The 15,014-nt window shown below is 44.5% G+C and overlaps 1 protein-coding gene across 1 annotated transcript in view; it reads left to right on the top strand.

Annotated features, from left to right (window-relative positions):
• Positions 1 to 11,891, top strand: part of EMILIN3 (elastin microfibril interfacer 3) — a 140,383-nt gene extending 128,492 nt beyond the window's left edge. The window contains exon 4 of the mRNA XM_086932225.1: positions 9,868 to 11,891. Within this exon, the coding sequence (XP_086788351.1) occupies positions 9,868 to 11,771 (1,904 nt within the window). The 3' untranslated portion in view covers positions 11,772 to 11,891. The remainder of the gene's footprint in view (positions 1 to 9,867) is intronic.
• Positions 11,892 to 15,014: the final 3,123 nt, after the last annotated feature.

Genomic DNA, 15,014 nt, shown 5'->3' with positions numbered 1-15,014 from the left:
AGCCACAGAAGCAGTCGCCCTTCCCTGTCTTTCAATGTCTTGACCGGGAGAGTGCGACAAATCTTACATTCCTTGGCAGAATGCTGAGGATAGAGGCAGTACAAACAGTCTTCATGCTTGTCCTCTATGTGTAACCTCATTTTACTACATGAGGCACATGGCCTAAAAAGACCTTTTTTAGGAGTAGTAGACATATTAAATACTAATACTCCTTTTCCAACTGACTCTGAAGAAATAGTAGGCAAAAAACCAAAGATATAGGAAAAAACCTGAGCAGAGCTCAGTGGAGACTCCTCTGCACGACGTGCGGTAGAAAATCTGAGGGACTAGGGCTCCTTCCAGGAAGGTGAGAAGGGTGATGGTAGCTGATTGGCTCCTGGCCAAAGTTTGGTCCTTTTTACATAAGGACCTAGATAGGCTACTAATGTGAGGCCTCTGGCCTAGTACTAAGTATATGTCTGTGTGACATTACTATTGTTATTTACCGGGGACTCCTACCCCGACGACGGGGAATGATTCAGGCATGTGAATCTATGAAAGATACCCATAATACTGGATAATAATAGACATACAAACTGCAATCCACCACACAGGTATACAAGCACAGAGAACAATATACACACAGGCTTCAATGCACACAGACAAACACACCGGCAGCCAAGCACAGATAACAATAGACATAGAGACACCACAGCACACAGACTAACACACAGGCATCCAGGCACAGAGAACAATAGACATAGAGACACCAATGCACACAGACTAACACACAGGCATCCAAGCACAGAGAACAATAGACATAGAGATTCCAATGTACACATCCTAACACACAGGCATCCAAGCACAGGGAACAATAGACATACAGACACCGATGCACACAGGCATTAAAGCACAGAGAACAATAGACATACAGACACCGATGCACACAGACCAACACACAGGCATCCAAGCAGAGAGAACAATAGACATACAGACACCTATGCACACAGGCATCCAAAAACAGAGAACAATAGACATACAGACACCGATGCACACAGGCACAGGCATCCAAGCCAGGAGAACAATAGACACACAGGTTTAAAATTCCCAGTAGCATAGTGATAGCAATAAAACAAATTGGTAAAACAATGAGGCCCTGGAGACCGCACAGGGCGTCCTTCCACATTACAGGCTAAGCTCGTAGATAAACATGCACATGTCTCATTTAAGGTGCTTTCTCAGTGTAGGAAATGTAGAAATAAACACAGGTTTTTGGACTAGAGTTAAGTACACTTTCCAGCTTGGCCTCTCAGGATGTAGGGATGGGAGAGATAAGAGGACACGGATGCCTGCATGGCTCTAATAGGCTCACCAGTAGCATGTGAGCTGTAGGCCTGGTGAGACACACTACTCTTCTATCTCTTATGATGAGTGGTTGTTGTGGTCATTAGGATGGACGGTCCACGCAGGCCTGGTGAGGCATGCTTCTCTTCGATCTCTTACGATAATCGGTTGTGACAGTTGGGATGGCTGGTCCAGGTAGGCCTGGTGGAGCATGCTTCTCTTTGATCTCATACGATAAGCGGTTGAAGTGGTCATTAGGATGGCTGGTCCAGGGAGGCCCGGTGGGGCACGATGCTCTCATTCATATTAGACCTTCTATAAATGTCCTTTTCATTTCTTCTCATTTTTTTCTCTTTCCTTGAGTGCGGCATTCTGCAGCTCACATTGAAAGAGGAAAACGCCTCTCAGGATTGTTTTTTTGAAAGAAGGTGCTCCTTCCTGTACAAAAACAATCCTGTCTATGTTGGGTCTAGGCAGCAATTTATGCGCCAACACAAAGGAAATGGACAGGAATGCACTGTGTTTCATAAATAATGTGCAGTCCTGCTCTTTCACATTGGCATAGGGCAGCGCAGCAAGAAGACTACACCCCCATGCTCACTGACCTTTGGTTTACTAAACGCTGTTTAATATTATTTGCCCACTATCCAAATTATTTGCTGTGGAATTAGGGGGTGTTTATGGTTGTTGATAGTTGTCTATGATGAGGAGTACCAGGTTCTAGAAATTTTCGTCAGAAGGGGGTCCTTACACCTAAAAACGTTTGACAAGGGGGTCTCTGCATCAAAAAGTTTGAAGACCTCTGGGTTAGTTGGTTGAGATTAAGACAAGTCAATGGCTAAGATCTGTATTGTGACTAACAATGGTTGCAAGAGACGGAGGGTAACAGATGATCTAAAAGTGCTTAGGGCGGATTTTTATTGTTTACAAGAAATTCATATAGAACGGTAAAATCGGAAGGTATTGGCGACATTGGGCATAAAATTAATTGCTGGCACTACACAGGACCAGAAAAACAGAGGGGGTTGCAATATTAGTACAAAGAAGGGTGGGAGAATGCATCCATAGTAAAGCAGATAGATATGGACTCTGGGCTATGTTGAGTGGCGCATGGTAAAGGGTCTTTTGCTTTATGCACAGTGTATGGAGCGGTCCTCGATGATCCTGGTATGTTGGATTTTTTAGCAGTAGAACTGCCAATCTGACCAGACCCCTACATCATTTGTGTGGATTTTAATTTTAATGGATGAGGATGTCAGCAATTGGATATATTGGGTAGTTATACATGTCAGAAACCACAGGTCTTTAAAGCTCTTAGAAGCTAGAAAAGAGGAATAGGCCTGTCAGACGCATGGGAGAAGTTAAGGGTGCCTGATTTAGGCTATACATATTTGTCGGCTCCCCATGGGACCTTTGCCCGGTTGGATTATTTTTTCCTGTCACCAGTGTTATTAAGGGATGCCCAGATCGAATTATATCTCAGAGTAATGTCGGATCACAATCCTCTAGTAATCAAATTAACTATGGACTGGCTCACTAGGAATTCCAGTAGTTGGACTTTTGAAAGAGGTCATTTGGCAGATCCTGGTTATATCGCCGTCATGAACATATGGATTCCCGAGTTTTTAGATTCAAATAGGGGAAGTGCCCCATTGGGAGTGGTCTGGGATGCATTCAAGGCAGGAATAAGAGGGGAATCCCGGAGGTATAATTTGAACCGGTAGAAGTAGGAGAAATTATTGCTAAAACAACTATATCAAGATCTTACGAAAGCAGAAACTTTGCTTATCAATGCAATATGGGGAGGAGGAATTAATGTTTAAGTGGCCCAGCAGCAAAAACCTAGAGCTAACGCTGAAATGAATGTAGTTACAACTAAAAAATGCCGAAAAGTACCTAGTCAGGAAATAGAAGTGCTATGAATACAATGAAATGTTGGAACATCAATTAGCGGTACGCTTTTGAAAGAAGGTGGCTTTAGGGTATATCATGGAAATAAGAGATATGGGTGGCAAAATGGTTTCGGATCCTGAAGGCATACAGGAAGAATTCTGAGCATATTATCCAAGACTGTATCGGGCTCAACCTCAAGTGGACAAACAGAGGATAAAGCAAGCAGTGGCCTATATGCCTCTGGAAAGATTAACTCAGGAGGAACATGATTTGCTAGGTGAAATATTTATGGTTGATGAATTCAGAGCATCCCTGAAAATGTTACCCTCAGGGAAAGCATGTGGAACTGATCAAATCCCTTTAGAGTTTTATAAAGTGTTCTGTTCAGCTTTTATGTTAGATATAATGGAACTCTTTTTTATTTTTTATTGTGGTTTTCCTAAATAAAGATAAAGAACTGTTGATCCAGAATCATATCACCCTATAACATTGATAAATAGCTCCATGAAGCTCTATTCTAAGATGCTGGCCACTCAGTTGAGCCAAGTTCTAGATAAGGTGGTATCGGTGAACCAGCATGGATTTATACCAGGCAGGAGCACCACATATCATATTCGTCGTAAGATTATGCTCTTTGATGTAACTGAGGTTGCATATGGCTGTGTCCTTGTTGGATGCCGAAAAGACATTCCACTGGGTCAGAACAATATTGGACTGATATTAGTTAAAGCGAAACAGGATTTTGAGAGATGGCACAATCTTCACATGTCTATTGTAGGTTGCTGCATTATAGTAAAGATATTGTTCCTGCCAAAAGATTTTATATCTTTTTAGGTCTATCACACCGAATTTTCAAAATATTTGGATACCTTGGTTTCTAGATTTATATGGTCCTATGGTAAAACAAGGAGGGCGGTTACATTTCTGACATTATTTAGGGAGGGGGTTGCGTCCTCCTATCTTTAATATATGAGGGTTCTGGTGAGTAATACAGAGGAAGTTCCTGAATCTATGCGGGGGTGTTTCGTCGATTTATGGGATAATAATCGAATCTAAAGCTAAAGGATGTTTATTAAGGCTGTTGGAACCCAGCTATTACAAGAAAGTTAGATTTAGGTGTTAGCGGTGGCTTATAAAAACTGGGTGGATTTCAGGTAGAAATTCGGAATTGGGAGATGGAATTGGTATACTTTAATAACAAGCATTGGAAATGCAATAGGTCTTGCATTAGGAAAGTTTGAGCTATTGGTATTGTAAATGACACTTTTTTTATTTATGTGTTGGTTTTGAAAGTAGCAAAATTAATAGCTTTGTCAGTTACAATGTCAATAGTTTTAACTTTTGCAAATGTGACACCTATAGCATTTGTAATGCAATGTGTGTTGATAAAACATCAGTTAATTGTGTGTTAAAATATCGATATTCTCATAGATATACATGAATTAAAAAACAAAAGTCAAACAACAATTCATTTTCAACAAGTTGAATAGAGACCAAGGTATTTAAAACAAGCAGATAAAGATACCACCCCTCCTGTGCAAGGTCTTCCAAATCCCACAGCTAAAGCCAGCAAGCATATTAACATCCTTACAGTAATTCATGAGCTGATGAAATCAGACTAGTAAAACTAAATCGAGAAAACAACTCCCCTCTCTGATGAACTTTTCCTGATTCGCAAAACTGAATAAAAAAATGGTGCGGTCATAAAACAGACGAAAGGGGTTTCCAATGTATTGATAACTTCAAGGGCTGCGGGCTGACAGGATAAACTCGGTTTTGTTAGCATTGGGAGAATGAAACTTTTCCTTTCCAGTTTATAAAAACAGCAGAAGAACAAAATGTGCGGCATGGTTTGTGTGGAACGATCATCACACGGGCCTAGCAATAAATGATTTAATGAATGTGATTGGGTTGGTTAGCCTACCATTAAGGGGAAAAGGTTGAATCTCATCCTTGTTAATAGATAACGATGCATGTTGTTGGCAACAAAGGAGAGATAGGAATCACGAACCATGGTCACGCTAGGCATAGTTTGATAAAATGAAACCGTGACTTTACTTTGGTTACAGGGCCATCTTTCTAATTCGCACTTTGTGGCGAAAGCCTCTCTTAGTTTGATTTCTGAAAAAGACAGGCATTTGGAGAATGTTGTATACAAGAAGGCAAGGCCCAGATCTGTAAAGGACTACTTAATATATACTAGTAATGGGATACTGTTGGCTCGGTCAAGATTTATTATATCTTTTAATACCACTTGGTTTATCTTGACCGAGTGCCTCTTCCAGGTTCTTATCCAGAATAGAAGAGGGGCCAATTTGATCGAGTTGGTGATAAAAGGAAGGCTTAGTTCATTATGAGCAATTAGATTCGAGCACGAAGGAGGTACTGAGAGCAGCTATTTAACAAATGTGTCCTCCACTGTCTGTTAACTACCCACTTGAGCAAAATATGCCTGACCTGCATGTATTAGACAAGAGAAAATAAAGCCGACTCAACCATTACTCACCTTGACACAGGCTAAGCAGGAGGTGGGTATGTCGAATGTCATTACCTGGCCATACATCATGGGGTATTTCTAGATCGCCACTATGAGGAAAAACCTGCCAGTGCACAAGGGCGAGTCAGTGGTGTAACAAAGGCCCCGCAGTTCAGGGGGCCCTCAGGACAGTATTCTGGCCTGAGGGGTCCTGAGTGAGTCTGGTGGGGGACCCTCTACGTACTTTGCAGGTCCCCTCAACTTTTGTTACGCCACTGGGCGAGTGAGTATAGAAATATGCCTTACTGACCATTTTTTGTGGGAATGGCCTTTTGCAGGTATATTGTGTTCTGTGATGAGAGGCGAATCCATTCCTCTGTTACAGGAAATAAACATAATGGTTTTCATTTTCCCGAGGCAAAATGAAATTATTTCCACTCTTTTGAGAGCATTTTTGGAAGTATGGTGTACAACACTCACGAAGAATACGAAGAATATGTTCGCACTTCCGATAGAATTATGTTTGAAATACTACAAGACTGCCTTTTTAAAGTGTGTCAGACTGCCTGCAGCAGAAAAGCTGTGTTGCAGATTTTGTCCAGCACTAAACCACCCACTCTACAGGAAGAAAACGAAGCCTGTGGCTGATTAAGCAGGCATTTTCTGGAACACAGAATACCCACTGGCGTCAGCACGCACCTCCTGTTTTGCAAGCAGATTAGTGTGCTTACAGTATCTGCCAAAAAAAATAGACTATGGTAGTCAGAGCGCCACATCACCAGAGGAATATCACTGCCCTTCTGGAGGGCTTCAGAGACGCTGCGGGCATCCTTGCAGGTGACGTCACTGCTGGCGCGTGGAGAGAGGCCTTACATTAAACATACTCGGGAGGTGCGGGATCTATGCGTGGATGTACAGCTTTCGAGCAGAAGATAATAAAGCGCCGAGGACGCTTCTTTACGCAGTCAGACCGGACGCATAGGCCCGGGGTGAAGTCCCTGTACTGGGACAGAACGATGCCCCCATCCCAGGGTGACACTGGAAGGTTACAATCCCCGTTGCCAGGAGGCCTGTCTGCGCTACAAAACATGTCTGGGACAGGGCGGCGATTTGCCGACAGGAGCCTGTGGTCCTCGGGAAGAGCGAGCCAGGTGGCCTGCAGGCTGGACACGCAACTCTGCGGCAGGTGCGACACCCACCAAGCTGCTGCATCCTTACAACACAAACTATGATGCGACATGCGAACCACGTAGCGGCGGCAGGGGGTACTGTAATGACCTCAAGAGAGGGATAACCCAGTACAAAGCACCGTGAGAAGGGGTATGAACCACCCGGGCGTATGCTACCAGTACAAGCAGCAGAGTGCTGTGAAGTGCGGGAGAGTACCGGAGGGAGGAAAGTACTGCGATGCGGCATGAGAGAGGAGTGTACAAGGACTGCCAAGGGCGACTGCATGGGCGCAGCTTCCGCTGGTGCAAGTGGTGGCGTGGCACCGGGGCCTACCAAACCAAGACCATTGCTGTATTTTATCATTCAAACAGCCACCAGGGGCCATCTCCTTCCTTGAACACAGACTACAACACTAGGGGCGTGCGGCGGGAGTCCTTGTGATGAAGGGATTAAACCGGGGGACGAAGCAGTCCTGAAAGGGCTTTGGAAGGGGGCAGGGTGGCCGAGGGCACTCACACAGGAGAGGGCAGATACACGTTCGAGAGCGGAGGAGGGCAGCAGGCAGAAAGATGCGGACAGGAGGGGTCAACAGCAGCGGCCCCGGGTAACGATATGGTAAAGGGCAGGGGAGGGGGCGGAGCGGGGAGAGGTGCGACACGGCAGGCAGGGGAGGAGAGTAGGAGGAGGAGGGGGGAGGAGAGTAGGAGGAGGAGGGGGGAGGAGAGTAGGGGAGGCACGGCCTAGCGGCCGTGCAACCAAGAAGTGAGGGGGCGGAGCTGGGGGAGGCTGCTGTGTTGCAGATTTTGTCCAGCCCTAAACCACCCACTCTACAGGAAGAAAACGAAGCCTGTGGCTGATTAAGCAGGCATTTTCTGGAACACAGAATACCCACTGGCGTCAGCACGCACCTCCTGTTTTGCAAGCAGATTAATGTGCTTACAGTATCTGCCAAAAAAATAGACTATGGTAGTCAGAGCGCCACATCACCAGAGGAATATCACTGCCCTTCTGGAGGGCTTCAGAGACGCTGCGGGCATCCTTGCAGGTGACGTCACTGCTGGCGCGTGGAGAGAGGCCTTACATTAAACATACTCGGGAGGTGCGGGATCTATGCGTGGATGTACAGCTTTCGAGCAGAAGATAATAAAGCGCCGAGGACGCTTCTTTACGCAGTCAGACCGGACGCATAGCCCCGGGGTGAAGTCCATGTACTGGGACAGAACGATGCTCCCATCCCAGGGTGACACTGGATGGTTACAATCCCCGTTGCCAGGAGGCCTGTCTGCGCTACAAAACATGTCTGGAACAGGGCGGCGATTTCCCGACAGGAGCCTGTGGTCCTCGGGAAGAGCGAGCCAGGTGTCTGACGTTCGAGAGCGGACGAGGGCAGCAGGCAGAAAGATGCGGACAGGAGGGGTCAACAGCAGCGGCCCCGGGTAACGATCTGGTAAAGGGCAGGGGAGGGGGCGTAGCGGGGAGAGGTGCGACACGGCAGGCAGGGGAGGAGAGTAGGAGGAGGAGGGGGGAGGAGAGTAGGAGGAGGAGGGGGGAGGAGAGTAGGGGAGGCACGGCCTAGCGGCCGTGCAACCAAGAAGTGAGGGGGCGGAGCTGGGGGAGGCTGTGAAAGAGAGAGTGGGCAAGGCAGGCGGCTGGGGGCATGTGCACGCGCTTTTAAGCTCAATGCGCATGCGCATTGAGCTTAAATTTCACGGGCACTGCAAGGAATCGCCACGATTCCTTGCAAGTTGGTTAAAGAGTGTTTAAGCCCCCATAGTCTCGCAAGCTCGATGCGCATGCGCATCGACAGGCGAGACCTAAAAAGGAATCCCTCACTTCCAGGAATATTTCATAATGCCTGTCTGGCTAGGTGGGAGATATAAGGTTCATGTAAACTGAGGGCTCTCTTCCAAGATCAGAGTTTTGCATCATTTAAGGAACTGAGGGTTACATTTAATCTAAATCATAGGGACATTTTAAAATTTGCAGTTTTTTGTATAAAAAACAGTAGGCCGATGGGTTTTCAGACTATACCATTTTGGAGCTTCTCCTTGGGGAAGAAAAACTCTCTATTAGTACTAGATATGGTAAATTATGTGGTTTGGTACCAGACAATCCTCAGAAGCACAACGCTAAATGGCAGCTAAAACTTGGAGTAGACGATTTTACTTTTTATGATTCTTTGGAGCTAAGTCATACAGTATTGTGCTTTATGGGGCTGCCAGCACAGCACTACAAGACAATTTTTGATTTATATTTCACTGCCTCGAAGACTGCAAAGTGGAGGAGGACTGAGAGTGTAAACTGTCCACACTGTCAGGCCCACGCGGTGGATCTGGTTAATTTCTTTGGCAAATGTCCTGTGTTAGATGTTCTGAGATTTCAGGTTCCCAAATTCTTAGGAGACATTTATAATATTAATGTGGATTTTGACACCTCGAGTGATGCTATTGGGTGTGGATACAGATTTGGATTTAATGGGAGGGGGCTCTGATGATTATTGTGATGGCTTTATTTCGAATCTGACCTGCAGGTACCATCCTTTCAACAATGGCGTGAAAGATTTTTTTCTACTTTCAATTTAAAGATGGCTTTATATAAACGTAAAGGGAAAAAATGATGGCAAAAGGGGAGGAAGATCTGTGGTCTCCTTGTGGAATGGTGTTGTTCCTGGGAAGAGAGATGAATATTAATAGGGAGTAAATAATAGTTATTGATGTTTTGTTCGAGGGGAAAAACTGATAATTTGTTGGAGGCAAATTATCTGGATTTTATTGTACTTGCACCTTTTCCAGTCGCTGTACTGTGTTTTAATATGAATTCCGTGTAATATTTGTTTTATATCTATTCTAAGGTTTTAATAGATGTCGATATATTATGGAGAGCAATATGTTTTGCATTCTCTTTTTACTGCTTCTTTAGATTATCTGATTATGAAATATGTAAAATCATTAAAGAAGGGAAAAAAGTAGTCCATACTAAGCACATTGTCTTCTTGTCTTTTACAGGTAAAAATTTACCAGGAATTTTTGGAGAAAGATTGGATCGCGTGGAAGATGATGTTAGACGTCTCTCCCAATCCTATGACAGCTTACATAGCATGGTGAACGGAATGGGTGACCACCTTCGGCTTGCCATACACGAAGATACCAACAAAATGATTGGCTCACTAATGAACAGCCCCAGTGTGCCAGATTCCAGTGTGGGCTTCGGAGTCATCCCCGATGGAATAGTTGATGGGCCAGAAAAAGTAGGCTTAACATACCCAGTAGTAGGGGACATCGCAGGAAAAGTCACAGAGGTAAGCGACCTCCTGAAAACCAAGATAGATCTACTAGATGAAGTTCATGGTATGGTACTGGACCATGATGGGAGAATCAAGCACCTGCTTGAAGTAGCCAAACCATCCCCATTGACCTCCATTGAAATGCTGGAGGAGTATATTGAGAGCAAGCTGGCCAGTGTAAGGGCAGAGATGCTGGATGGCTTTGAGAAGAAATTGCTTAACCTACAAAACACATGTGACTTCCGGATCAAAGAGGTGCAACAGCAGTGCGAAGAAGAGAAAGCTGCCAATCTAAGGCTCCAGCAGTCTCTGGATGGCAAAGAGCTTCAAATCAAGAAGGATATCAGCCACTTGGAGTCCCAGATTCAAGGTCTGACTGTGGTGGAGAGCTGCTGCAGCAATATCAACTATCTCAATGAGCGTCTAGACAATGTAGAAAAGAGCATCCATGGGATTGCTGACTCCCAGAAGAACCTGAACTCCAGGCTAGACAATGAACTATCACAGTTCTCTGCAGTGACGCTGGAAAACTTCTTCAACGGTCGATTTGAGGATATGGAGGCCAAGATCAATGCCACCGAACGGGAAGTGGATGGTCGCTGCCATGAAGTGGAAGACAACATTAGGGGTTTGGTGGGCTTGGAGGTGGATGGCATTAAGACATCCTTTGATGACAAAATGAGAACTTTGGAAGAGAGGTTTGTCACTATTTTCGGCGAGCTCAGCAATGTCACCATGCCCATGACAGTGGATGGCATGGTGATGCCCGTGATAGAGAATGAGCTTTCCACCATGAAGAAACATTCCAATGATGGCATAGAGATTCTCCAGAACAGGCTGACCGCACTGGAGACTCTCTGCTCTCAGCACTGCACAACCACTACCTCTACTGACCTCGACACTTTCAGGTCTGAAATTGAAGATTGCCAGAGCAAAACTCAGGATCTCCTCCTGAAACTGGACATCAACTCAGACCTTCTGAGAAGGCTCAACCTCACCATGCTGGCATTCCAGAGGCAAAGGGAGGAGGAGGAATCTAATGCCCTTCAGGGGGAAATCACCCTCTTGAAGATTAACCTCAGCACAGTCAGCAAATCTCTTACTGGCCTAAAGGACTCCGTCACGCAGTACTCGGACACCGTGCTACATGTCAATTCATCCTCAGAAGAGCGGGACCGCCAAATCTCTGATGAGGTTCACTCCATTCAGGAGAAAGTCCAGGATCATGGGTCTAGGCTGCAGTTCAGTAACCGGCGTGTATTAGATCTCCGTGGGGACCTTGAAAGGCTCAAAACTCGGATCCTGAATGATCTGGGAAACTGCAAGCATGTGGCGCATGAAATTCAGAAGGAGGTGGTTCGGTTTGATAAACGTGTGGGCCAGGTGGAAAGCACCTGTGGTCAACTTGGTGCAGTTACTGGAAGTTTAGACATCATCAAAGATGAACTGGAGAAACACACGGGGGGTCTGTGGGGCTATATGGACCACTTGAACGGGACCCTATCGGCCCATACACAGGAGATAGTTTCTCTAAAGGACAACCTGCTCGACTGCCAGGCCAAGGTGACAGAGCTAGCCGAGCATGTCAGCAGTTTTCCAGCCCCCAAGGATGGCAAGAAGCGCTGACTTGAGCCAAAGATCAAGAAGAACTAAAATTAACTTATATATAAATATATATATTAAAAAGACAGACTGCAATGTGACAACGTTTTTTAAAAAAAATATTAAATTAAAGCTGCTACATTTACAGGTTCTATTTTTATTTCCACGACTAGTTTGTTCAGGGGCAGAAACTGGCCCGTTTTGTTGACTTAACTTTAGAGTTGATGTTTTTGGTCCGGTAATTTCAAGCTGACTGTCCAAATAGTGAAGCTGCACCTTTGAATCAGTAACACTTACATACAAGTGATCAGATCCCTGTAGGTTTATGTTTATGTCTATGATTTGTAATTGTAAAGCACATGGCTGCCCGAGAGCTTCCCCACGCTGCTGAGTGCTGTCTTGAACTATGAACATGGGTAGACTAATGGGGAAACAGCCAAGTCTCTAGATTTATTCTAAAAGAGGTTTCATTCGCCAATGATCTGAGGTCGGGTGGGAGCGTGTTCCACAGCTTCGATACAAGATGGGTGAATGATCAACCTCCCCAACCTGCCCTTTTAGCTTTGGTCGTCCTGAGGAGCTGCATTTGGGAGGATCTTAGGTGTCTGGCCAGAGTGTACCTAGATATCAGTTGTCTGAGCTTTAGTGGGCCATCACTGTAGGTTGATGGCATTAAACAACACACCCCAACATTACAACAAAGGAGGGCTGCTGCAGGTCAATTTCTTTCAGAAGTTCAAATGTGGCTAGTAATTGCACAAGATCTCAGGTTTTGGAGAACACAAACACTATGCAATGCCAGCGAGATGGTGTGAGTCCACATTCCTATACAGGGCATCAAAATCCGAAGCGTAGAGCCCTACATTGTGCAGTTTGCCAGTGCTGCAAATTTGGGAGAGCAAGGGCTCTGTCTGCCTTTCATTTACATACTGTGAAATTGTACGATTGCAAGTAATAAGAATATTGTTTTGATTTTTTATCATCTGGTAGACCAACTCTCACTAATCTCCATGGAAGTTCCTATATCTATTAACAACCACGCCCCTTTGCACAATGCATGTAATCACTGTCCCCGAAAACTCCCTAAAGGGGTTACTTTCACCCTCAATTATTACCCTAAATGTCCATGAAATAAATACAATTACATCAAATATTCCTAAGAGGGTTGAAAATATGAAAAAAAGAAATGTACCCTTGTAAGAAATGTATTAAGACGTATTAGTTTCACTCTTATCTTTTTTGTTTGCTTTGTGCCACCAGCCCAGACCCATTCTCCCTGCCTTGACAGGATGAAGCAGTGTCTGTATCATCATCTTCATCTTAACTCACCACACTTGTGGTCATTCAGAAGACAGCCTGCTGCCAGTTTCTATTACATGAGATATTCTAACTGATTCAGAGGATTATTAAGAAATACCATTGAGATGTAGGGGTCATACATACAGATTTTATGGATAGATTTCCTAATTTTGATTCTCTGCGAATTGCAATTAGGAAATCGATACCCCAATTAGGAAATCGCTACCCCTAAGTTTCATTTAGTGACTCATAGTGGGTCACAAATCGACCTACCTCATGAATTTTAATGAGGTACGTCACACTTTTTGACCCATTAGGAATAGCAGCCATCACAGGGATGGTGGCCTGCTGAGGTCAGACTGCCATGTCTGTGATTGCTGTTTAATCAAGCGATATTTGTTTCAAAAATGCACCCCTTTTCCTTTAAAGGAAATTAGGATGCACTTAAAAAGAAAAAACTGAAACCTTGAAGTTTCATTTTTGAATAGTAGACAGTGGTTCGTGGGACCACTGCCTGCTCTTAAAATATTATTTATATTCTCAAAGAGCAAGTGGACCCTTTAGGACCCATTCCCTTTGAGAATCGGGTTACCATCAATTTTAAACTGGTGGTAAAGATTTAGGGCCAGATGCATCAAGCATCCATTTTGCGATTCCTTATTAGCGAAAAATAAGGAATCGCTAATAAGGAATAGCAAAATGGAATGCATCAAGCAATCACTATAAAAATAGCGATTCCTTAGAATTCCTTAATTGCGACTCGCAAATTGCGAGTCGCAATTAATGAATACCTCCCCATTAATTCCTATGGGCCTAGAGGCCCATAGGAATGAATGGGAAGACAATCTCAATTTCCGAATCGCAATTAGTGATTCGCAAATTGAGATTGCGAGTTCAAGGGTGCAGGGGTGTCCAAAGGACACCCTGTTACACCCCTGAATGTGATCTGTGCACATATGTTGCGCACACACATGCCCTTAGGGCATGTGTGTGCGCAACATGAAACTTTGAAAAATGCACAAAAGTGCATTTTTCAAAGTTATTGCAAATTACCATGAAGTTGTACTTCGTGGTAATTTGCGTGCCCTATTAGCGAATTCGCTATTTTTGATACTTTCATGCATTGCATTTAAGGAATCTCAATTTGAGATTCCTTAAATGCAAACAATCGCAATTTAGCGAATTCTCTATTTGCGATTTTTGCATTTGGGATGATGCATCCCAAATGCAAAAATTGCACTCGCAAAGGGCCAGATTCTGAGAATCTGGCCCTTTTGCGACCGCATTTCGCTTGATGCATCTGGCCCTTACTCTTTTGCAACCAGAAATGGGTCGCAAAACTAGTAATACATGCCATACTGATTCGGTATTTGGAAGGAACGCCCTAAACACACCCCTTCCAAATACTGAATCGCAAATGCATGAATGCTATTCGCTAACAAGTTACCCAATTGCATTTTGAATTTTGTAGATTTGTACATCTAGCCCTAGATTTGCAGTTGCCTTTTTATCCCTTCAATGCCTGTCCGTCCCTTGTAGCTCAACTCCTTTTTGATTCCTCCTTCACGTCACACTACTTTCTCTTGTTAGCTTTTTCGGTCACTCCTGCGATTGTTTACCCCTACTGGTTTACTGTTCCTAGTCTCTTTTCTCTCTTTGTGTCTCGTAGTCCTCTCCTGGGATCTGTTTCCATTCTTTGGTTTATCTTACCTTCGTAAGCTATCACCCCCCTCTGTGTCTCTTTATCCCCACCCTGCACTCTAAATTTCCTCCATGGGTCTTGTACTGCCAAGTTCTTGATCCCCTTGGCAAAGACTGTTTTACATTTAACATCTTCACCTTCCACTGGATCGTCTTCTTCCTCCTCTAAGTGTCTCTACTATACTTCTGTAGGTCTGTAGCAGCTCCAAAACTCTTCTGCTGCTCCTAGGTTCTTCCCATACTCTATGGACCTTCTCCTCCCAAGAC

Source organism: Lissotriton vulgaris, chromosome 7 (genome assembly GCF_964263255.1).
Source record: "Lissotriton vulgaris chromosome 7, aLisVul1.2, whole genome shotgun sequence".
In the NCBI taxonomy this organism is placed as follows: domain Eukaryota; kingdom Metazoa; phylum Chordata; class Amphibia; order Caudata; family Salamandridae; genus Lissotriton; species Lissotriton vulgaris.
The sequence above is the reverse complement of the archived record's forward strand: the minus strand, read 5'-3'. Positions and strand labels throughout refer to the sequence as shown.